This window comes from Pistacia vera, unplaced genomic scaffold (genome assembly GCF_008641045.1).
Source record: "Pistacia vera cultivar Batoury unplaced genomic scaffold, PisVer_v2 Contig95, whole genome shotgun sequence".
Lineage (NCBI taxonomy): Eukaryota > Viridiplantae > Streptophyta > Magnoliopsida > Sapindales > Anacardiaceae > Pistacia > Pistacia vera.
In genome coordinates this window covers 170,069-195,267 of record NW_022196834.1, presented here as the reverse complement: position 1 = coordinate 195,267, position 25,199 = coordinate 170,069, and the positions used below count along the sequence as shown (strand labels likewise).

General features: G+C 36.7%; 5 protein-coding genes and 1 long non-coding RNA gene across 6 annotated transcripts; 4 read left to right on the top strand and 2 right to left on the bottom strand.

Annotated features, from left to right (window-relative positions):
- The first annotated feature begins 88 nt into the window (after nt 1-88).
- LOC116120893 (methionine gamma-lyase) lies at nt 89-2,650 on the top strand. Its single transcript, XM_031406868.1, has 3 exons — nt 89-588; nt 690-1,091; nt 1,965-2,650. The coding sequence occupies exons 1-3, from the start codon at nt 207-209 to the stop codon at nt 2,537-2,539; spliced, it is 1,359 nt and encodes a 452-aa protein (XP_031262728.1). The 5' UTR covers nt 89-206; the 3' UTR covers nt 2,540-2,650.
- A 1,387-nt stretch (nt 2,651-4,037) lies between these two features.
- LOC116120889 (cytochrome P450 78A9-like) lies at nt 4,038-5,899 on the bottom strand. Its single transcript, XM_031406863.1, has 2 exons — nt 4,934-5,899; nt 4,038-4,684 (listed from the first exon to the last, which is right to left on the bottom strand). The coding sequence occupies exons 1-2, from the start codon at nt 5,897-5,899 to the stop codon at nt 4,064-4,066; spliced, it is 1,587 nt and encodes a 528-aa protein (XP_031262723.1). The 3' UTR covers nt 4,038-4,063.
- Nucleotides 5,900-12,159: 6,260 nt separating this feature from the next.
- LOC116120926 (mediator of RNA polymerase II transcription subunit 10b-like) lies at nt 12,160-12,901 on the top strand. The gene is made up of 4 exons (XM_031406911.1): nt 12,160-12,375; nt 12,469-12,549; nt 12,632-12,734; nt 12,824-12,901. Exons 1-4 carry the CDS (start codon nt 12,176-12,178, stop codon nt 12,899-12,901), a joined length of 462 nt encoding a protein of 153 aa, XP_031262771.1. The 5' UTR covers nt 12,160-12,175.
- A 1,338-nt stretch (nt 12,902-14,239) lies between these two features.
- On the top strand, nt 14,240-16,433 carry LOC116120900 (mediator of RNA polymerase II transcription subunit 10b-like). Its single transcript, XM_031406881.1, has 6 exons — nt 14,240-14,372; nt 14,628-14,840; nt 14,934-15,014; nt 15,097-15,199; nt 15,281-15,370; nt 16,176-16,433. Exons 2-6 carry the CDS (start codon nt 14,641-14,643, stop codon nt 16,245-16,247), a joined length of 546 nt encoding a protein of 181 aa, XP_031262741.1. The 5' UTR covers nt 14,240-14,372; nt 14,628-14,640; the 3' UTR covers nt 16,248-16,433.
- A 65-nt stretch (nt 16,434-16,498) lies between these two features.
- On the bottom strand, nt 16,499-17,668 carry LOC116120899 (homeobox-leucine zipper protein ATHB-12-like). Its single transcript, XM_031406880.1, has 2 exons — nt 17,252-17,668; nt 16,499-17,161 (listed from the first exon to the last, which is right to left on the bottom strand). The coding sequence occupies exons 1-2, from the start codon at nt 17,531-17,533 to the stop codon at nt 16,826-16,828; spliced, it is 618 nt and encodes a 205-aa protein (XP_031262740.1). The 5' UTR covers nt 17,534-17,668; the 3' UTR covers nt 16,499-16,825.
- Nucleotides 17,669-22,046: 4,378 nt separating this feature from the next.
- LOC116120876 lies at nt 22,047-25,104 on the top strand. The gene is made up of 3 exons (XR_004126613.1): nt 22,047-22,588; nt 23,558-24,403; nt 24,767-25,104. It is a non-coding gene; the product is annotated as an uncharacterized LOC116120876 (long non-coding RNA).
- The last annotated feature ends 95 nt before the right edge of the window (nt 25,105-25,199 follow it).

The window sequence follows — 25,199 nt, the reverse complement described above, 5'->3', positions numbered from 1 at the left end:
GTTTTAGGTCATCAATGTCATATCCATAGTATTTCATATATTATTCAACAAATTGATAAGCCAAACCCTCACCCTCGTTACTCTCTATGTATATATATAGCATCCTTGGCCACCACCTTCTTCAACCAACTCATTCCAAGTTCCAACCCTTCTCTCCCTCAGAAAGCATCAATTTCTCCTAGCTTTTTTCTTGATTTTCTCCTTCGATGGCCGAAACCAAAACCAATGGCTTTGTTTTCCCTGGCAAGAAAAGATCTGGCCGCGATGATTTCGACGGTGATGATCATTTCATCTCCAAGAAATCAATGTTGTCATCAGGTGTCCCACCCACTTGGGAAGACCCTGCTGCTGCATTTGCCAGTGCCCGCCACGAGTTTGGTGAACACGGTGGCGTTAACATGTCTATCGAAGCTTCCGCTACCTTCACGGTGATGGAGCCGGAGACCATGCGCCGTATGTTCACCGGCGAGCTTGGCCCTGATCGCGATTTCTTCATCTACAGCCGTCACTTTAACCCCACGGTCTTAAACCTCGGCCGTCAGATGGCCGCCCTCGAAGGAACCGAAGCCGCCTATTGCACTGCCAGCGGTATCTTAATTCATAATCTGAATCTAATTATCAAAAGTTAGAATCTTTAATTAACACAAGAATTGTTGATCGTGATTGTAAATTTTTTTTATGAGATGCAGGAATGTCGGCAATTTCGTCTGTGTTGATGCAACTATGCAGCAGTGGAGGACACGTGGTGGCATCAAGGACACTCTACGGTGGAACCCACGCACTACTGACCCACTTCTTGCCAAGAGCTTGCAACATAACGACGACGTTCGTGGACATCAACAAACTGGAGATGGTTCAAAATGAAATCGTCGAAGGGAAAACCAATGTGTTATATTTCGAGTCCATGTCGAACCCCACACTCACGGTGGCGAACATACCGGAGCTGAGCCGTATAGCTCACGACAAGGGAGTGACGGTGGTGGTCGACAACACATTTGCTCCAATGGTGCTCTCGCCGGCTCGGCTGGGAGCTGACGTGGTGGTTCACAGTATCTCCAAGTTCATTAGTGGCGGGGCCGACATTATTGCAGGTAAAATTTGTCCACCATGCACGTGTTTAGATCTTAACGTCCGTAACTTCTGGAAAAAACTTCCATAAACGACGACGATGGCAGTAAATAATACGATAATTATTGAAAATTTCTAACCTTTTTTTAGAGTAAATCCAGTACAGCAGACATTAAAGTTTTTTATGTGGTGAGTTTTTTAGTCCCGTGAATCATTGAACGGTGCCAACCGTGATGTCCTTATCTACCAATATTACTATTTTAGTGCTAAGATTTAGGTATTGATAAAGGATGCTTTATCGTGGGGGATTATTTCGTACTGATAGAATCTTAAATATGATTCGAATTTTTATCTTCTTCTTGTTTTTTACTGGATAAAGTTTATACTTGATAGCAATTTGGCACTTGAGTCCATTTCAATTTGAAACTGGGTTTGATAAGGACTTACCTTTAATTTGGTTAATAATATTGTGACACGAGTCAGAACCGTTTGTTAAATTATTATTTAAGATGGATCGACAAAGACTTTCGGGTGTATTAATAAAAAAGTCTTTAATTTAATTTTTTTTCGTTTCTAATAGGAGTGATCACTAAAAGGTTTATTGGTCTCGAGAAATACGCACAAATTAATTCGAACACTTACTATTAAAACAAAAATATGTAACACGTTTTAACAGTAACATCTCTGATAAGATTCATATAATACATATAATATGCTAGATTTTTTCGAATTAAATTGGAACTTTGCTTAGATATTCGCACATTTTTATAGTGAAAATATTCTTTAATATTTGTTTGTATGTCCCACAGCCTTATTAGCGTGGAATATTCCTCTTTGTTGCCTTGTGTAATTCTTCAGATTAACACGTCATGGACGCTATCCTTTTTATATTTCAGGGGCTGTTTGTGGACCTGCAAGCCTGGTAAATTCTATGATGGACCTTCACCAAGGAGCCCTGATGCTACTAGGCCCAACAATGAATGCGAAAGTTGCATTTGAACTGTCTGAGAGAATTCCTCATCTAAGCCTCAGAATGAAAGAGCATTGCCACCGAGCAATGACTTATGCCACAAGAATGAAGAAGCTGGGCCTGAAAGTTGTCTACCCAGGTCTCGAAGAACACCCACAGCACAAGCTCTTAAAGTCCATGGCCAACAAAGAATATGGGTTTGGTGGGCTTCTTTGTGTAGACATGGAAACCGAAGAAAGAGCCAACCGGTTGATGAACTACTTGCAAAACTGTACTCAGTTTGGGTTCATGGCGGTTAGCTTGGGCTACTATGAGACCCTTATGTCTTGCTCTGGTAGCAGCACTAGTAGTGAAATGAACGCTGAAGAAAAAGCCCTGGCTGGGATTTCACCAGGCTTGGTTAGGATGTCAATTGGATTCATTGGGACAATCGAGCAGAAATGGAGCCAATTTGAAAAGGCACTTTCTAGGATGCAGGACTTGGGTTTGTTTAAGAACTGATCAAATCTCTGATATCTAGGGTTACCTCATGTAAAGATGATGATGAAATCTGAAGCTGGTTGTTTTCAGTTGTTTATTTTGCTGTTAACCAAGATCATATAAGTTAGTATCTGTGTTACAAAGTCTGAACATATAGTGGGATGAGCTTTTAATATATATACTACAAATATAAGCTTTCAGAGGCAGAAAAGGTTTCAAACCATTCCAAAATACCCTCATGCAAAATTTTCAAGCTTGGAGCTAAAAAAAAATCGAAGGAAGATTTAGCCAGAAGAAAGTGTTTGATCAATATAACTTTATCAGTTTATCTTTCTCTTCTGGGCTGCAAACGCAATATCTCAGCATGCCTAGTAACTATTAATAGACTGGGGAATCAAACTCAATAATACAAAATACTTTTGCCGACTGGAGTATTTCATTTCGTTACTCTCACACGCTTGAAGTCTTTTCAGTAATAATTTAACCATGTACAGATGCATAGCCACAGAAATCTGCAGTGAGCACAGCCACCACTGACAATGTGTTCCTGGCTAAATACATACTCTTTTATTAACCACAAGAAGTATATATGATCTGGCAAAACAAAAAATCTAATTTGATCCTCATGTATGGACTATGGTCCAAGAAGAGACATGAGCACGTGTGACAAGTACGTTAAAAAACAAATTGAAGTTTAGCAAATCCTACACCTCGATACTGCTAGTGCCAATTCATTTGGAGTGTTCAAACTTTATAATCTGTAGGGCTTGTCAAAATTACGACGTATGAGAAATGTGTTGAGGCCAAAAGACAACCATGCATAGTTGCATATAACTGAATCTTGTATTTTTCTTGCAATGTCGACACAAAGAACTCGATTTTATCTGGATGACGACTTGGCCAACTTCAACTTTTATTGTTGCAGACAAAGCATGCTAGATTGCAATCTATGTTTCGGGGGTGCATGTTTTTTTGAGCATACTTATCCCCAGTCCCATGTAAGACACTTTTCAATCCACGTGCTTCTCACGTGCTTTCTCCCACTTGTTCATGTTGTGCGTCTTTCGTACGTACGTTCCGACATATATATTAATCAAACCCAGATATTATTATTCATTGTTAAGTTTTGTTGTGCCAAAAGGAATGGATATACCCCTAACCCTATGAATACTTTCGAATATCCCATGGCTCATCCAATTCAATTTTTGAGATAATACCCTTTTCATAAATGAAAAATTCCCATTTTTTTTAACTAATTATTGTTGAATTTTGTTAGTGTCTAAGCCCTAAAGGCACCTTTTAAGGACAATCATATAGCCCCGAGACCTAAAGTGAACAATACCTATAAGAATCCACTTACCATGTATTCAGATCTGGTATATATCAACAAATTTTATTTCCATATCATTCGAATATATACATACATATATATTTACAATATCCAAACTGTTAGTTGTTAATATATATAATAGGACTATAAAGCAAATACCACACTCTCACGATCCACACAGTAACATAATTAAGGAAATGCTTAAACTTAGTTATCTACCTACGCCTTGGCTGCGCCTTAACGGTGAGTGGGTTTTTCATTTCACATGAAAGCCTTAGCTCTTCGGAAAGATCCACCGGGTTATCATCCGATTCCACCCACTTGAATTCATGCAGTAAAGTTCCTACCCAGAAGGTCACCGTGGCCAAACCCAACGCTTTTCCCGGGCACGCCCTACGACCCGATCCGAATGGCGCCAACCTGAGGTCAGAGCCCATGACTGAAAACTCCACGTCACCAGCATTTTGACACATAAACCTCTCTGGCATGAACTTCAGAGGGTCCACCCACACATCTGGGTCCCTCGTTATGGCCCACATGTTAACCATAGCCGTGGTCCCTGCAGGCACCTGATAGCGATCGACTATGGTGTCTGTAATTGCTAAACGGGCCCAAGACAAAAGTGGGCCGGGTGGGTGCAGCCTTAGAACTTCCTTTACTACTGCTGACAGGTATACCATTGATTGAATATCAGCTTCAGTCAACGGCCGTGATCTTCCCACAACTTTATCAAGCTCATCATGCACCTTTGATTGGATGTCAGGGTGTAGTACCATCCTCGCGAGTATCCACTCAATCAAAACTGCGACAGTATCCGTCCCTCTAAATATCATCTCCTGCAATAATTAACGTGATTAAGAAAGTCATTAATATTAATAAAAGAAAATAATTGTACGATTTGGTTACCAAGAAACCAGGAATCTGAACAGCCAGTTCAAGCCAAACTACCATTATAAAATTCCATTATTTATTAACTAATTTGCGGTCATTTCCCAGCAGCCAAACACCATGCAAAAGGAAACAAAATATAGACAATCACAAATGAATTATAAAATGTTGTCATGGCAAGTTTGTTTGTAGCTTACCCAAAGAACCGCAACCATATCATCGTCTGACAATCTATCGGGTCCATGAAGAGAGAGCAAAACATCCACAAAATCATTGCTCTTTTGGTCGGTTTGGTTCTTGTGTTCTTGAACAATCCGGCTCACAAACCGGTTCACTTTCGGGACAAGTTTCGAGCATCTGTACCGGATTTTTTGGAGGTCAAAAGCTGCAAGCCATGGAAGGTGATCAGACCAATTGAGCTTGCCTAACAGCTCGTAACCTTCTTCAACTAGCCGGCTTAGTTCATCAGCTTCACTATTATTCGAACAACGTAGATGATATTTACGACCAAACACTGAACACATCATGTTATTAAGTGAAGCCCACTTCAGTATATCACGTACGCGAAACTTTCCGCCACAGCATGCAATGACCGACACCATTTGGGAGGCGATATCAAACCTCTGTGACTCAGCAGAACTAATCTGTTTGGGACAAAACAGATGAGTCGCAGCGATCCTTCTTAACGTTCGCCAGTAAACTCCGTAAGGAGCAAAACCTATTGCTCGGTTGAACATTAAACTATATGCAGTCTCTTTAATTGGACGGTCAGCAAAAGCAGAGCTGTTTAGGATCTCTTTAGCCACGTCAGGATTGCACGTAATAATAACACGAGTGTCACCGACGCTAAAAGCCATGAGCCGTTTTGCTCTGAAATATTCAGCTGCTGCATACAGCTTGTGGTGAGCCAGGTTGATCAAGAGGGTGATGCTTCCAAGTATCGGGAAGCCTCGAGGTCCGGGTATTGTCCTAGCTTTGATTCCTCTTTTGAGCCAGTATTTACCCCAGGCGGGGCCTCCAGAGTAAGACCAGTAGCAAAAAGCCATGGCTAGCCAAGCCATGCAAAGAAAGATAAAAAAATAAAAGGTGTTTTGGGAAGACGAGAAAGTTTTGCATTTGGAAGCAAGAGCCAAAACCCAAAAACAATCCACCTTTGTTTCCATTGAAAAAAAAAAAGAGAAAATAAGAAGTATTTTGAGTAAGTTCTTAAGGTAGAGAGATGTTTATTTCCTTTTTTGGGTTAATTTATGAAGTGGGAGTTTGGTTTATATAGAGTGTTGGTGTGGGTGTAGATTGATCATTGATGGGGCATTTGTGTAGTGGGATTTTTAAAGTAACGGTTAATGACCTCATAACGAAAAAAAAAAAAAAAAAAAAATATCAGTGTGAGCCGCCACAATAGCTTTAATGTTCATTGTTCAATGCCTTTACGCTCATTTCAGTCGCGTGGATAAAACCCCTATTCTTATTCTGTTCTTTATTTTATTATTACGAGGTATCCTCACTTTGACCCTACCCTAACAGGCTGGGAGTCAGTGCCTGGGACCGTTGGATACCCCGACGCTTCAAACAATTTATAATTATATTTTAATGTTAATCAAATTAAAAATAACAGTAACATGAAAAGTTAAGGTATAAATGCGGGTTAGATAGTGGATGGATTAATTACAAATTAACTTTAATGTTAATGATTCTATTAATCTTCCCATTGAACGTGGACAGCATTAAGGATTAGGATTTAGGGTTATGATACCGTACAACACAAAGATATGTGCCAATCATATACATGTATATATGTATTAAGTTATCTATTTATGGAGAATTTGTGTGCTCGAGAGCATGGTTTTAAAAATCAAACTGACTCGGTTGGTTGGATCGGGACTCGAGGCCTTCTCTGGGTTGGGTTACCCTTTCAACTGTTCCAAGTTTAAAATCTATCAAACACACTCTTAATCAATACACATCAGTCTATGAAGGTTTGAAATCTAACAAACACACCCTCTTGCCAAATGCAAATCGGTGATGACCTCCCACTTTCCGATGATGACTCCCCTTTTTTCGGTGACCTTCCACCTTCCCTTGTTGTTGGAAACCACTTTCTGACTTTCTCCGGGGCCGTGACGCTTCATCTCCCGCCAGCACGCGATGTTTCGTCGTCCAACAATTCTTCTTCCATTTCCTGGCGTCGATCGTGCCTTCTCTGACATCAATAAGCCTCCTCAGCCACTGATCTACCTTCTCCCAAGCTCTCTTGTCGTCGTTCACGAAGATCCACATTCATCTTGCAAAAAAAAAAACCACTGCAACCGTTTGACTTCCACCACCGATCTGCCACTTTCCGGCGATGCCTCAACTTGCCAGCTATCGATTCGTCCTTCCCATCAGCCGATCTACCCTCCCTAGTGTGTCGCCACCGCTCTCCCAGTTGATCGCCAATTTGATTTGGCCAGGGATTGTGTTTGCTAGATTTCAAACCTATAGGGTTTGATGGTATTTATTAGGGGTATGTTTGCTAAATTTTAAACTTGTCAAACCATTGGTTAAACCGGTTAAACAGTGACCTGGTTGCCTGAATGGGTTACCCCCGGGTCGAGTTTTAAAACCTTGCTTGAGAGTCCCAAATAATTAAATAAACCAAAATTTTACCGTGACTGTAATTTTAGGGAGACGCGAAAGCAAACGCCTATGGGATCGTTTCTGTAATTGGATAACTAGCACCAAAAATTGTCTTTATATTTGATCGTTTAGTGTTTTGATGTTTTCGTGCTTTGCTGAGTCGTCAAGATTCTTTCAATAACTTATGTTATATTGAAAAAATATCTATATGAGCCGAATGATTATGTAAAACCTACAGTAACAATGAAACAAAATTCTTGGAATTACTTCTTGTATCTTCACCATTTGATTCATTACATTGAATTAAAATGACATTTTGTAATCTAGATCCAATGATGTATGTGTATGATCGGAGAATTATATATATATATATATATATATAATCTTCTTAATATAGAAGTAGAAGCACGCACCTAAGTGAGTGTGGGATTGGGATAGAAAAAAAAAAAAAAAATCTTCGATTTTTGAGCTTCTTGTTTTTGTGCATGAAAAATCTAAGTAGCAGAGATACATAAGGGGCCGTGTCATGTTAATACGCGTCGACTCAAAGGTTTGATGATAATACTCGGAGCTTTTTGAGGGAAGCACAAACTGTAGTATAGCAAGTAGTGAGGGTCCACGTGGACCAGAATGTTTAGAAGTTTTGTCAGATACTCTGCTTTCACGTGTATCGAAGCTGCTAATGAAGTCTCCACGCGTCTTGGTGGACAGTGGGCAATGTTTTGTCCGTCTAAATCATGACCCTTTAAGAGCAAGGACAAAACCGTAATATTAAAAACATAGGACAACACAAAAATAGCCACATAAGGACCGGGTCCCACGTAGTCAAAATTGAGGCTAATTATTGGGAGATTATAAAATAATAAAAAAGCAATAAATCTTTTTTATTTTGGAACATAAGGCAGACAAAATCTAGGGTCAGGACTTAGGAGAGTGACTTTGTTTCCAATTATCATCTCGATATTCTTTTTTTTTTTTTTAAATTTCCTTTTTTAATAATTATTAAAAATGTTATTGGTGATATATATAGATTTGTCAAAGTCTGCCCCGCACTCGAAGTACAAAATTTATATTATTATTCCTTCACTTTCACCTCATAATATTTTGATTCTTGGGGAATCAACAGTCCTGCAATGAATAATCAATTTCATAAATAGTAGATAAATAAATGCCCTTTCTGGTTGATGCCATTAGCATCTATCCATGTTTTTGTTATTAATTAATTAATTAAGATTTTGGCTAATCAAAACGACTGTGCAGAGGTTCATCATCATCATCATCATCATCTTCTTCTTCTTCTTCATTGGGAATGTGAGAATTACTGTGAATTAAAGAAAGGTTTCAATAGTTTTCAAGAGGAAAATATCTGCACCTCAAAAAAAGAAAAGAAAATGATAAGTTAAGGAAGGCCAGGAATGGGAATCAGATTTGTGATGGCATCATTCAAAGGAGTCATTGATTATAGATTCCAACATAATCAAATAACCTTAACCACCACGCTTTGGATTGGCATAATTAAAATACTATATATGTTTATGTGGGAGGCACAATTATGAATCCATAAAGCAAATCTGATATCAATAGCCACAAACATTTTAACATATTATAAAATATGAGTGCCTCTAGAGAATCAAATACTTAACTTCTTTCTTAGCTTAATGGGGGGGTATTGTGGATTGATCAATGGTGTTTTCCAATCTGGCCAACAGAGATCTCTATATAGTATTATGCGAAGAGAGATTTGAACGTGAAGCTGTTTCAGATATGGGGATCAAGAACATTGTACATTTACATCATAATTCATTCAAAGGGATGATAAAAATTTAACCTTTTGACTGCTACTTATTCACCATGTTTTACTAATTATTTAATATTTTAATTGAATTAGTGGATTATATTGGTCTTTCCCACTTGTAAAATAAAAGGAAAAAAAGACAAAAGCCATGATTTGATTCCATTTCATTACTTTGACTCATCAACTTATTCAAATCATTTCAATCCTTATTCGAATGTATTAAAGGAAATTAATTGATTAGAGATATCAATTAGAGTCTTTTGAGAAGCTTTATAGACTTGTCCAATTTGTGCAAATTGCTGCATTCTCTCGTTTTCACTCCAAGGTAAGTCAAAAGTGTATTGATTTTGTGGAGATATAAGGCGTTGGGTGATCGATGCATTATAGCTTACGGTAAAAGAAGAGAATAAAGTAGTGGTGGCTAAAATTTTTAAATTTTTTTCAACAACATTATTATTATGGCTAAATTCAAAGACAATGTGACTATCCTCCTAGCATCTATTCTCTTTTGGTACAATTAGATCTCTGTGGTTGACTATATAATATTATTGCTATCTTACCAGACGTGTGGTTAAACTTAAATCTCAACTGGGACATTGATTATGTACGTACGTAGTTGATTGGTGATGAATTTTCATATCAACTTTACAAGAGGAGCACTACTGAATTGAAATAACCATAAAATCTATCAGGCTTTAATTATTCTCTTTTTTTCATTGTGAGAGATACCAGTGAAAAAGATTTGTTCAGTGATTTAATTATGTTCAACTTGAAAAGCTTTTAAGTTTTTGCTTACTCTGTGCACATAACTATCCACCTGTCTCTCTCTCTCTCTCTCTCTCGTTTTCTTTATATAATTCAATACATTAAATGGTTGGTGATAAACAACTGTGAGTTGTTCACCCAAAAAAGGGTTTTCAAATAACTTAGTTGCTTCTCCATTAAATGAAGAAGATTCCTGAGGAACTTAATCATGGAAATGACTATTAACCAAAACCAAGTTGATTCAGATGTCATCAATTTGGGGTCTTGGTCCTCACTCTTGATTAGCTTATTTGAAATTCATCGATCCAACTTCAAATTCGGAAGACCTTGACCGGCACGAATGTGGATCATTTTATTAATATTACATCAAAGGATTCGATGCTATCCATAGCCTATCATTAGTTTAAGGGTGAAAACTAATCAGCTTTCTTGGAAATTCTACAGTTTAGTTCTTCTGATAATCGAGAGCACTGCTGCTAATATTTCTCAATGCAATTAAATTCAATTTACTGATTAATCACGTCCATGTTATTGTTTAAGAAGATTCAACAGGACCACAATTAGCTGGAACGAGTATGACTTGTATAAGTAAATTAAGAAAAAAAAAAAAAATTAGATTTCTATCATTATCTGGGAGTTCTAATATACTCCAGGCTGTTGTTATCTTTACTTTTGATTCCCTGAGCCAGAAGCAAATGGGAAAATAAATTAAATTAAAGGATGGTGTGCTACTGTATTGATTCTACTTCCTCTTGACGCTGAAAGAAGCTAGGCATAGCATATCTCTGAACGTACTTTAAGATCTTCTGAAATCTTATAGGCAAGAAACGAAAGACGTTTAAGCTAGAAAAAGAAAGTGAACTAAGTATAGATTAATTACGGTAGAGTTAAGAGGAAGATTAATAGTGGGTAATGATTTTGACATCTTGAAGCGTCATTCGACAAGAGAAAAGGGATTGAGCTGTACGCAGTCATACATATATATAAGACCTAGTTGAGGGACCCTCTCTATAAAAGCAAAGCAAGACAACATAATATATCTTTATATATAGCCTTAATCTATGGATCATATACATAGATTTGGTTCTCTTTGCTTTTGTGTTTCGCATATAATATTTGTGTTCCCCATCTACATCTGCTTCCATTTGTTAAGAGGAAATATATACCAGCTGGCTGTTCCAGAGAAAAAAAAAAATGATCAAAACCAACTAATGGATTTAAAGTTATTACTGTCTCTGCAGGCTTTCTATAATGTTGTCCTCCACACATTGATAAAGACTTATCGTCTAAAAACTTACTGCAACTTGGATAAATCAAACCTTGATCGACGACACTGAGATATCTGATCATCCAACGTGGCTCTGTATCTATAAAAGTAATGATATTACTGAATCCACCTGAATTCTGGAGCTTATATTCCCATGTTAGATTAAGTTAAAGCATTCTTTCGTTAGATTAAGTTAAAGCATTCTTTCCTCTTTAATTGCTCATGCTGCTGGCTAGAAGTCTCTGTTCAACAAAACTATACTTGGACTTAGGAAAGTCTCTTAACGTCAATACGTGATCATCGGAAGGATCGTAGCGAAATGAAGTCAGTAAATACTGTAATGATAAATAGGCTTGCTTCGTCTTTCAAAACTGAAAAACATTTTGGGCTTATGGGGGTTAGGGTTTATCTAAAGGTTATGCTCACTACAAAAAGCCTCATTTGAGTGGGCTTTTTGTTAGGCCCGAAGAAATCCGCCAAATTTGTATTTGTGGGCTGCTTAGCAAATACGTGGGTTTTTTTTTAAATGTTCACTCTTATGAAAAAAAACCCGGCCCAATCAAAGCCGAGAACGCGCATTCATGGCCAAAACGAATTCAGAATAAAACAACGAATTCAGAATAAAACACCAGATCGATTTGAAAATTTCAACAGAATTTGTGATTACTGAGTAGAAGATAAAAGTAGTTTCGGCGGCAAAGAACTGTTGTAGCTTTCAGTTGTATGCATTTCTATTTCCTTAGTTTCCCTCTTTCAAAATTTATATTTCAGTTTTATTTGGGATATTTAGGGTTTGAACAGCTTTACTTTCTTGATTTTTTTATTATGTAATCACTCACTTTGTTTGTTTCGTACAATTAATTGATCTTTTACGAGCTTTCGTTTCCCTGGGTTTTAGAAATTGAAGCTGAAAAAACTTGTTAATTTTGCTTATTGTTAATTTATTTTTTGGTTTATATTTGTATTTGATAAACAGATAGATAGATAGATAGAGATATGGATGCATCGCAGAATGCAATTGGGGGGACCGTGAGTAATCAAACTAACGATGCAGCTGCGGTGGCAGCTGATGAGGCGAAGCAGAACCTAAACCAAGTTATTAACTCAATTCAGAAGACTCTTGTTCTGCTCCACCAGCTCTACCTCACTGTCTCTTCATTTAATGCTGCTTCGCAGCTGCCTCTCCTTCAACGACTGTAATTTCCTTCAAATCTGCTTTCTTTCTCTAATTGTTGTTTGTTTTTTGTTTGTGGGTTGGTGATTTATTTGTGTTAGGGTTGGTTTTGTAGGAATTCTTTGGTTACGGAGCTTGACAACATGGCTAAATTGTCTGAGAAGTGCGAAATTGAGGTTCCGATGGAAGTCCTTAAGTGAGTTCTTTTTCATGTTTTATTCTCTGTGGGATGGAGGTTATTTTGGTTTCTGCAAAATAATTTATTGCTTCATGTGTAGTTTGATTGATGATGGAAAAAATCCGGATGAATTCACGAGGGATGTTATAAACAATTGCATTGCTAAAAATCAGGTCACCAAAGGAAAAACTGATGCTTTCAAGGTAGTTTCTTGTGTTCATGGTTTTTCTTGATATTAGTATGATTGTTTTATTAAGTTTGTGAATCATCAATCTGCTTGTGGGTTTTTCAGAGTTTACGTAAGCATCTTTTGGAGGAACTTGAGCAGACATTTCCGGANACTGCTGCTAATATTTCTCAATGCAATTAAATTCAATTTACTGATTAATCACGTCCATGTTATTGTTTAAGAAGATTCAACAGGACCACAATTAGCTGGAAGGAGTATGACTTGTATAAGTAAATTAAGGAAAAAAAAAAAAATTAGATTTCTATCATTATCTGGGAGTTCTAATATACTCCAGGCTGTTGTTATCTTTACTTTTGATTCCCTGAGCTAGAAGCAAATGGGAAAATAAATTAAATTAAAGGATGGTGTGCTACTGTATTGATTCTAATTCCTCTTGACGCTGAAAGAAGCTAGGCATAGCATATCTCTGAACGTACTTTAAGATCTTCTGAAATCTTATAGGCAAGAAACGAAAGACGTTTAAGCTAGAAAAAGAAGGAGAACTAAGTATAGATTAATTACGGTAGAGTTAAGAGGAAGATTAATAGTGGGTAATGATTTTGACATCTTGAAGCGTCATTCGACAAGAGAAAAGGGATTGAGCTGTACGCAGTCATACATATATATAAGACCTAGTTGAGGGACCCTCTCTATAAAAGCAAAGCAAGACAACATAATATATCTTTATATATAGCCTTAATCTATGGATCATATACACAGATTTGGTTCTCTTTGCTTTTGTGTTTTGCATATAATATTTTGTGTTCCCCATCTACACCTGCTTCCATTTGTTAGGAGGAAATAAATACCAGCTGGCTGTTCCAGAGAAAAAAAAAAATGATCAAAACCAACTAATGGATTTAAAGTTATTACTGTCTCTGCAAGCTTTCTATAATGTTGTCTTCCACACATTGATAAAGACTTATCGTCTAAAAACTTACTGCAACTTGGATAAATCAAACCTTGATCGACGACACTGAGATATCTGATCATCCAACGTGGCTCTGTATCTATAAAACTAATGATATTACTGAGACCACGTGAATTCTGGAGCTTATATTCCCATGTTAGATTAAGTTAAAGCATTCTTTCGTTAGATTAAGTTAAAGCATTCTTTCCTCTTTAATTGCTCATGCTGCTGGCTAGAAGTCTCTGTTCAACAAAACTATACTTGGACTTAGGAAAGTCTCTTAACGTCAATACGTGATCATCGGAAGGATCGTAGCGAAATGAAGTCAGTAAATACTGTAATGATAAATAGGCTTGCTTCGTCTTTCAAAACTGAAAAACATTTTGGGCTTATGGGGGTTAGGGTTTATCTAAAGGTTATGCTCACTACAAAAAGCCTCATTTGAGTGGGCTTTTTGTTAGGCCCGAAGAAATCCGCCAAATTTGTATTTGTGGGCTGCTTAGCAAATACGTGGGTTTTTTTTTAAATGTTCACTCTTATGAAAAAAAACCCGGCCCAATCAAAGCCGAGAACGCGCATTCATGGCCAAAACGAATTCAGAATAAAACACCAGATTGATTTGAAAATTTCAACAGAATTGGTGATTACTGAGTAGAAGATAAAAGTAATTTCGGCGGCGAAGAACTGTTGTAACTTTCAGTTGTATGTATTTCTATTTCCTTAGTTTCCCTCTTTCAAAATTTATATTTCAGTTTTATTTGGGACATTTAGGGTTTGAACAGCTTTACTTTCGTGATTTTTTTATTATGTAATTACTCACTTTGTTTGTTTTGTACAATTAATTGATCTTTTACGAGCTTTCGTTTCCCTGGGTTTTAGAAATTGAAGCTGAAAAAACATGTTAATTTTGCTTATTGTTTATTTATTTTTTGGTTTATATTTGTATTTGATAAACAGATAGATAGGAGATATGGATGCATCGCAGAATGCAATTGGGGGGACCGTGAGTAATCAAACTAACGATGCAGCTGCAGTGGCAGCTGATGAGGCGAAGCAGAACCTAAACCAAGTTATTAACTCAATTCAGAAGACTCTTGTTCTGCTCCACCAGCTCTACCTCACTGTCTCTTCATTTAATGCTGCTTCGCAGCTGCCTCTCCTTCAACGACTGTAATTTTCTTCAAATCTGCTTTCTTTGTCTAATTGTTGTTTGTTTTTGGTTTGTGGGTTGGTGATTTATTTGTGTTAGGATTGGTTTTGTAGGAATTCTTTGGTTACGGAGCTTGACAACATGGCTAAATTGTCTGAGAAGTGCGAAATTGAGGTTCCGATGGAAGTCCTTAAGTGAGTTCTTTTTCATGTTTTATTCTCTGTGGGATGGAGGTTATTTTGGTTTCTGCAAAATAATTTATCGCTTCATGTGTAGTTTGATTGATGATGGAAAAAATCCGGATGAATTCACGAGGGATGTTATAAACAATTGCATTGCTAAAAATCAGGTCACCAAAGGCAAAACTGATGCTTTCAAGGTAGTTTCTTGGTTTTTCTTGATATTAGTATGATTGTTTTATTAAGTTTGTGAATCATCAATCTGCTTGTGGGTTTTTCAGAGTTTACGTAAGCATCTTTTGGAGGAACTTGAGCAGACATTTCCCGATGAAATTGAAGCATACAGGGAGATACGTGCTAGTTCTGCTGCTGTAAGTTGTCACCCTCGTGCCTCATGTAGAATGGATACCAAAACTGATTGTCCCCTTTATTTATTCTACTTTTCTGGTCTTCTTTATTTCGACTAGTTGAAAAGCATCATTATTCTTCCTCTTCTATCTCATTTTTATGTCAATTTCTTTGTGATCTGAGAATGGTGCACACTTTAGAAATTGAAGCAGTGTATGCATGTTTTAGTTTTTAGTAGAGTCAAACTCTAAAAATTTTCAAACTCTAAAAATTTTCACTTTTATAGCCTCAACATAAAATCTAGTTGCGTCACAATCAACAACCTGAAAACGGTTTACTTTTACTGAGGTTTTTTTAAATTAAGAATTCCTAGATTCTGTACTTTTTCGCTGGTTCGGGACTTGTTAGCTTATTGCTTTCACCTAGTCAGTACACATACTCATTAGTGGGTGCCAGTAATTGTTAATGGTTGTGTTTCATCAGCTTGTCCAAGTCTTGGAAGGTTAAAGATATATCCATTTATCCATTACTGCAGCTTAGGTTTGTGGTAGAACCCATACATTGAAACAAATGGTTGACACTTTGTTCAATATTAGAAAAAGAAAAAAAAAAGAGATGTTTGTAATTGTCGCATTAGGTCACACTTCAAAAAATTTCTATTGTAAAGTGAATGCGTGAAGTTCAATCATGGATTCTACCGCTAAAATTACCTTTAGCATTAAATGGAAGTGCTGCTTGGAAACTTGGGAACATATTAAGCTTTCAGTCTTGTTCTGTTAGTTTTTCTTACCTATTGTCATAATTTAAGGATCTTTGCTTGTAATGCAGGAATCGAAACGACTTCCTCAATCACAAAATATGTTACCAAATGGAGATGTGAAAGTTAAATCCGAGCTTTAAATGTTAGTTTATCCAGATGGGCTGGGGTTTCTTGTCTACTTTTGCTGTGTAATACTTTTGAGTTGCTTGACTGCATGGATATGTAGATCTAATATGGCAGCATTTATTGTTTGAATTCGAGGATGTGAGAACTTGTGATCAGTTGTTTATAGATCAATAAAAATATTCTTTTGGAAGGTTAATAGAAAATTCCCAATGAATGTTGCTATGCTAGCATTCATTTATGTGATTGTATGAGTTATTTCAGTGTATATATTTGTCAACTCAAAATTTTGTTACTATTGGAGTCATGCAATTCCTCACAAATTTGCTCTATATCATTGTAGTACGATTTCCTATCTTCACTCTATAATCTGAGTGTTGGAAATTTTCGCTGTACAACCTATCTATTGAAAGTTATCCTAGATTTTGGCTATATTGATGATGGGGATTGTTTAGCAGTGGATCAAAGTTTGTCTAGAATGAGCGATTCCAAGTCATAAGCTGGAATCGAAATTCTTGATCCAAGTAGACTTCCATTTGTCGCCGATGCTATATTTGTTTCTCCAAACTATAAGGGTATAATCTTACCCTAATGTTCAAGACCAGAACTCCCACCACTCTGAAGTAGAACTTGACTCCTCAAGAAAACTGGACTCAAAATTGCACCAGTTCACCGATGATTTTGTGTGGCCTTCTATGTTAATGACTGCAGTATTTTCCACAGTGCTCTCAGCATTTCCTTTCTTATCATCACCGTAAGGCTCATAGCCTACATGATCATTACATTCAGACACAAGCATAGACACTTCTTTCGATTCAGTTGTGGTGTCCTCGTTCTCGCATTTGACATCTCTGCAGATTTCATTATGATCCAGTACCGAGTTTTCTGCGCCATGTTGACATCTCTCAAGCATAGTCTTTAGTGTCTGTAACTGTTGAAACCACAAAAATTCTTTCAGTTCAGTGAATTAGAAGTGGTGCTTAGTGTGTAGTATATATGCAATCAGATAGAAGCAGAGTACCTGGACAAGCAACGAGTGATGCTCTTCTTTCAAGGACTCATAGCTGGAAGCTAGAGTGTCGAACTTTGCTTTGAGCTTGCTATAATCAAGCTCAATCTGCTTAGTCTTCAATCTTGCACGACGATTTTGGAACCATATAGCCACCTGACGAGGTTGTAGACCAAGCTCATCAGCCAGCTGCTGTTTAATCCTGGACTCAGGTCTTGACTCCGATTCAAACATGAATTCCAGGGTCTTGATTTGTTCATCGCTGAATTTTCTCTTACTTGTTATCTGCTGCATATCCAAATCCAGCCTGGTAAAAAGGCCTCAAATTTCACTGTTGTGTATGTGGTCGCTCAAAGCTTGCTCTTCGCTTGGTGGTGGGTATGGTTATGTTTGCGGAGGTGAAGTGGGTGATGGATTTTCCACAAATAAATATATTTATAGTCGGGTAAGTGATGTGAGTATCCCCTTCAGTGGGCCTCAGCTTGGTTTAATAGAGGAAAATATTATCTGTATATACTCATTGTTTATGCATTTAATTTGGACCACCTGTTGGACATCTGGTGTATCGTACTCTCACTCGCCGACCCTGTGATTCATATTTCATTTTCCAGTTTGATCGGTTCTGTATCAGATAATCTTGTGGGTTGCTAAATCCTTCTCACAACTTGTTTATGATCTTTAACTGTATCCGTATCTGTATCTGGGTTTTATGGTTACTGTCAAATTTCTGCTCAATTCCTACTTTTTCCTCGCTGTAAAAGTCCTTCAAAATCTTCTCTCTGTAAATCAACGTGGGTTAATTCAATATAAGAGGAGACTGATTAGTTCCTTCGTCAATTACTCATTCATTGTAACTGGTTATGTTGGATTTCACTGTATAATGGGAATTGGGAATATGTTACTTTATCAAAAGAAACCCAACACATTCATCTCCCTAAACACTCTAAGGTTGCCACGTTTATCTAAAGTCATTTATCCGGTAAGTGGCTGGCAGCTTTGGATCATTGCGTAATGACAAAGCCACGGCTGCACTGTCTTTATAAAGCCAATCTCAAAATGCCACGGCTGTGACATGTCAAAACCATGGTCTCGTTGAAAGATTGTAGGAATTCAAACGTGGCGATCAAGTTGCGGTTGTGGGGGCAATGGTCCAGCCGAAACTTGTCTTGATGCGTTTGAAAAATGTAGCGGGGCTCCATTTCAGAGAGAGATTCGACTAAGAACTTCTAAGCTAGTATTGAGAACAACCCATTGACATTGGTTCAGCGGAAGTTAATGACAAAGTATAAGTACGATCAAAATCAGAATGGCTACTACCACTGAATTTTTAAGAAAACGCAATTTGGAAGGCGGTGCCGTTAATATGAAATTAGTTAGCTTTCGTTGAATTACTGAAAAGGGAAATTGCTCTTATTGCACGAAAAATGAGAAATCAATGTGAGACAGTCAAAACTCGGGTTGACCAATCCGGACAACTTTAGGTATTATCCACTCAACTCTGGTTACCTGTTCGGGTTATCCACATAGCGATCTCCGGCAATTAACGGTACCTGAGCATTTTAGAAACGAAAGGTTGACCACTGCAACTCGCTATAAGTCGGCCAACAAAATCATTCAAAAAGTAATTGATCAATTGTTTACGATACAATTTGGCTTTTGGTTATATTTTCTGTCAGTACACAATTTATTCTCGTTCGTTTTAATTAAGGAATTACATTTAGCATTCAAACAGAGAAAATTCTTATTGAGTATCAAAACTTGACACAAATACAACAACTTACTCTAACTCTATTTTTTTTCATATTAGACTTTTCACTATTATAAAATACGTCATAATAGAAAACCCTAACCCCATGTTGAACATGCTAGCAGTAGAAATGGGGCTTGCAGGCTTGATCAAGAATTAGACAGAGATTGTTCATCAACAGTACTCATTCAAAAGTTGAATTGAAACACTAAGAAAACTTGTTATTTGTAGCTATCCCTGTATATCTTCTCAGCCTCTCCCTTTTATCAAATTGTTGCTCCCTTGTTTAGCAAATCGATGCCTCAAGTGTCACTGTGTTTATATTCCTGATCCATTTTAAAATTTTAATCATGTCATAAAGGGTACAATTGTTCAAACATAATAGCCTGGTACTAATCATATATTTGTATTCTTAATCCTTTAAAACAATTAGATCATGGCAATGAAGGGACTTATCATAAATGTACTATGAAAGAAAATTAAAAGAAGCAGACGTGATCAATAGAGATGGATATCAATAATCCACAGCAAGTTGACCAATTGGTGGCACAATTTTTCCTCCCTCATGTAAAAGATTTTAATTAATAGGTGTAGTACAATTTTTTTTGGGTTCCAGCTTTTACTACCAGGTAGCAAAACAATTTACAAATCGCCAGTAAAATTAAACAGTATCCAACGACAGCTGAAAGTTGGTGTGTTAAATAAATTGGAAACGAAATTCAAGGTGTCGTGGTATGCATGTTTGAGTGTGAAGTTTCAAACATCAAAAAAAATTCACCCACGTAAGTTTTGGTTCTATTTTTTACGTTGTTTAGTCATTAGAGAATCTTCTTTTCTCAACCAAGAGCCCCAACTGGGGTTGGCTCGCCTAAAAGCTTGCACAAAAGGCTCCTCATCTTTTTCACTTTTCAACCACTCTTGCACCTAATGCTATTAGCAGCAGCGAGGTTAAGTGTTAAATATACAAAAGTGAAATTAATTTATTCATTTACTAAAGTAAGCAACGTTATCATACTATTAAACACGCCCTTTTGTGACCAAATTTGATCACAATCTTTTATTTTTATCCTGCTTTGATACTCTGATTCCTGAAGCCGCGCACATAGTGACAAGAGAACAGTGACAGTAGCTAGCTAAACCGAGTTTGTGATAAATATTAATCTAAAAACTTTTGAATATTTTGAAGAAAAGTAAGAGACAATGCCGGTATTGTTTGAAGTGGGAATTGAGAAATAAAAACAAAAATCTAGGTAAAGTTTGGTGCCTGCTGGATTGGTTAGGTCAATGGTCATGAAATTAGAGCCCTTGGGAAAGAGAGAGTAAGAATGCTTTCAATTTTTTTCATGTTACTTGAGTCAAAATGGTGACTTCAGGTCAGTAAAGCAAAGAGCTTTAATTGCACCAATTATGTATTAATTATTATGCAGCAACCTTATCACCTTTGGCTTTCTATTACTCTACGCAAAGAATACGGCGCGGGTTATGAAGATAATGGACATTTATGAACGAATTCTTCTTCTAGTACAAAAAGATATATGTTATTATAGAAAACTGAAAGGCGAATCGATTCTATGAATAAAGCTTTTGGAATTCTTTTCGGCGGAGTTTGGTTTAGCATGAAAGAAAAAAGGAGAAGAAGGAACTACTTTTCAACAGCGTTTGCAGCAATGTATACAAAAAGCAGAAGCAATTTGAACGAATGGTATTGGGATGTAGCCACTAGATAGAACTATTTACTTACTGTTGTACCCAATTAAAATTTGAATTTCACACTAACATTTGCTGCTAGCTAGCAAATCTCGTGACTACTTGGATATTGCTGTTTTCTTTTCAAAAACTAGTGCTACTTCCCAACACAACACACCCACCCTTTCACACAAAATTAATTAATGTGATGTGTACCCATCGTATGCTTATGCTTCGAAACTTTAATGCAATCGCTGAACACAACATCTCTTTTAATATAATGGAAATTTTTATTAAAGGGAAAAGCAATAGTTGATTACTATTGTTGAGTGANTTTACTTACTGTTGTACCCAATTAAAATTTGAATTTCACACTAACATTTGCTGCTAGCCAGCAAATCTCGTGACTACTTGGATATTGCTGTTTTCTTTTCAAAAACTAGTGCTACTTCCCAACACAACACACCCACCCTTTCACACAAAATTAATTAATGTGATGTGTACCCATCGTATGCTTACGCTTCGAAACTTTAATGCAATCGCTGAACACAACATCTCTTTTAATATAATGGAAATTTTTATTAAAGGGAAAAGCAATAGTTGATTACTATTGTTGAGTGAGGGTAGAAGAACTTAATAAACAAGTGGGACCTTGAAGTTTATAAATGAATCTGAATTGGGAGGACCATGTGTCATCGGGTGGACCTGAAGGCACCTGAATTTTGAACAGTACGCTGACCAGTGACCACCGCTCTTTTTTATGTCTGTCTCTGTCTGTTGTCATCTCGAATCCCCCGCGAGCGTAGAAAAAGTAGTAAAAATTTTGCACTGAACGAGGGAGTTCCCTTTTTAATGAAAATCATTTATATTTTACACCCTTCAAAGAAAAAAAAAATAATAATAATATAGGGTAAAAAACTAATTATTAAATAAAAAGCAACCAAATTTTCTTATGCAAAGTCGGTGTATTAGCTCAACTAATTCTGACTCATTTTTGGCTTACTTGCTTGGTGCTGTCTCATCATCATTATCATATCATCCTCATGTACAAATAAACATATGGTTGAAAATGGTTTCTCATAATAAGATGCGCTTTATGAAATAATACAACATAGGAAACCTAATTATTGTGGGATTATTACTAGGGTTTGATTGGATTGATTAAGATATATCTATATGTGTGTATATAGATATATATATATTTTTTTGGTATATGATGCGTGATTAGGTCATGATGATGATCTCGCGGTGAACATGGGATTTGAAATCAACGTGTAAAGAGAAAAAAAGGGCTTTGAGAAAAAAGAGAGAGAGAGAGAGAGAGAGAGAGAGGGCTGAATTCTATAAATATTTGCATTGCATGATATAGAGACGATGAAATGGATAGATGAATGAAGTGAGTGATAAGAGAGAGAGGGAGAGAGAGAAAGAGATGGGAGTCGTGGTCATTTCTGGAGAAGTAGGGTCAGGAGGGGCCTGCTGCTTTTATTACTTTGTTTGTCCTTTTCACCTTCTCCAACCCTCTTCCTTCTCCTTAGCCTTTTTATCTCTTCCTTTTCCTTCTTTTTGATTTCTCACTCACACACTCTTCATCATCTCGCACACAACACCAAACCCATCTCTCTCTTTCAACGTTCTTGGGTCAATTGGGTTTGTCAAATACCGGAGAAACAACAGATTAGAGGAAGCTTTTTCTTTTGAGGGGAATGTTGTCTGGCTCGAGGCCACCAACTGGATCTATGATTCTATCTCAATTGATCTTATAAAAAGGAAAAAGTAAAATAGATTTACTAACAATCGAGATATTGATCATTGATCATGAGTTTGTGACGTCGGACCAGGCTTCATTCCCCCCAATTATTGCTTCTATCTATCATTTAGACATTTTAATTCTTAATTTTGGAGTTGATCTGAAGGTGAGTTGTCCTAGTTTTAGTTCCCATATTTTTACTACATGTGGTTGTTTCGTTTTTGGTATCGATTTATGTTGTTTTCTGTATGGGTGTTTTTTTTTGGTAAATAGAGAGATCAAGGTCATTGGCCATGACCAGATTGGTGTAATGATGAAAGGTTTTGACTGCTTTTGAACTCTTTTTCTGACTGAAATGGAAAAGATCATCATTACACTTGTATATATATATTTTTTCTTTCTTTCTAAATATTATGGATCAGGGTTTGCGTTGTTTGTCAGTATAACTCTTTTTGGTTTCATCATTGAACTGATTTCTTTCATGATGGCTTCAAGAATCTTCTCTGTCCGTTTCTGCTCTTTCCTGATCTACTCGGTTACTCCCTTCTTGGCTTCTTCTTTGACACTCTCACTACCATCATCATTTCCTCCACCACCAACTCTGCTTAGGTTTTTGTTTTACTATTAACCTTTTGTGCTGCCTTTTTCTTAGGGTTTCATGGTTCATATGTGGTAAATGGTGTCTAATGATCAGATAAGGCTTACCGAAATCTCATATTTTAACATTGACATAACTCTCTTAAACACGATTTCTTTCTTTAGTTTTGAACTTGGAACCTCTACATTATGGTTCTTAAGCTTTGTCATAAAGTACCTGAAAACCATTGAGTTTTAAGATTTTATATGTGGGTATATGTGGTTTTGTCCTGTTACTTGTTCTTTGTTTATATATATCTCGTTGTTTTTAAGTGGTGGAGGGTGGAATGTGGGAACTGTGTAATCTCCGCCCTGTTTTGTTTGGATTTGTTTTGTTTCAGCTGTATTGTCACTGATCAGCTTGGTACTTTTTCACAGACGCTTGGATCTATTGTAATGGTCAACTGATGACCCTTGCAATGCTCAATAGATGAGCTTCATACTCTAGAATTTTTGTATTTATTTGTAATTTGTAGGTAATAATATCTTTGTGCATCAGGTTCTTTTATTCTCAGAAGATTTGTTCTTTATGCAAGTGGCTCTCTTTGTTTTTAAAAAAATTATATGCAAGATTTGATCCTTCAATGGCACTAGCTTTTGCGAAGCGTATGGGTTACACCTTCTATTGCTTAAAGGGTGGTGAAAGAATAATCTTTCAGAACACAAAGGTAAACTGACTGATCTGTATTTAAGAAACAACTTACTTGCAACTTTATGATGTTTTATTCAGCCCTAGATTGTGGCTCTCATAATGTTAGATATATAGATTGAACCACCGATTCTGTTTAAACTCGTTTAGTCTTGTCTATACATAAGCACTTCCAGTTTAGAAAGATTTAATATAGTTGCTCTTATGATTGGAAGTTTGTTCTCTTTTACCATTAACTTGCTATATTAATTTTGAAAAGTTGTGGTGGGTTTTGTGATAATGTGCCACCAGATAATACATATTATCTCGATGTTTTGAAATGTCAAGTGTGTTTTAGTTTGCTTGTGCTGGTTGTGGAGGTGCTCAGGGCACAGCAAGTATACAGAAAACTATGGTGAAAGGTGAAACAGTTGGTGATTAGAAAGGTGAAAAAGAGAAGCGTCATCAAGAGGACAACCATAGTTGAATAATGGCGCGTGGTTTGTGTTGTGGTGGTGTTGTGTGCCTCACATTCTGTCATCAATTTCTGAACCTGAGTCATATGGAAACACTGAATGCCTTTAATGGTCTGATCTGACTCTCTCTTTCTCTTTCACTACTGTACAGTTTAGTCAGCATCAGCATTGACGCCATGGATTCCTCTCTATCCTCACTCTGTGATTAATGTGGACTACGATGTATCTATTGAACAGAACTGTATGCAATTAAACACACTTTTTATTTATTTTTTAACTAGTAGGGAATCTATAGTACAAAAAAGTCAGCTTAAGTGGTGCAACCCCTTCACCCTCTCCTCTCTTGCCCTTCAAAATAATGCAGAACCATTTCTACCTAAATAAAATTCAACATCAACTAAATTGACTTAAAAAGACTAAGGCTAAACGGCTATATCCAAGCTTTCAAAAATCAGAACTTGTTAAATGTTCATTTTACACATAGAGGCACCAGTTGAGCCTTCTTTTGGTATTACATATTTTTGTTGATAAACTGTTCTCTAAAGGGAAAGCTGCAATTTGATTTCGCTCAGCTTTGACTGAACTAATCTTTGTTGCAATGTAGGAAATTATGTGTGAAATGATTGATCCGGATAAGCCATTTTGGGAGAAACTGAGTAGTATTCTTCACAGACGGCATGGAAATTTTTCAAAAGTTGGATATCCAAGGAGCAGCATATGATTTTCTGGTCTTGTAAAAATGATATATTGTAACTTTACCCCTATGATTAGATGACAAACCCATTAGCTATTGCCGTTGGCTATATCTAAGAGATTTTGTATTTCACTTCGTAAGAGAGGTGTCTACTATATTTATGCAATTACTTAGGTTTATTGAACTTGTGGGGTGTTCTGTGGTCCTGAAAATTAAATAGGTTCCAATGTAAGCCTACATACCTTAGTTACGGGAAACAAAATATGATATATTTTCTTTCTTTCAAATGCTGTTATGCGTTTGCAATATTTAATCTAAAATTGCTTATAATTAATACATTAAC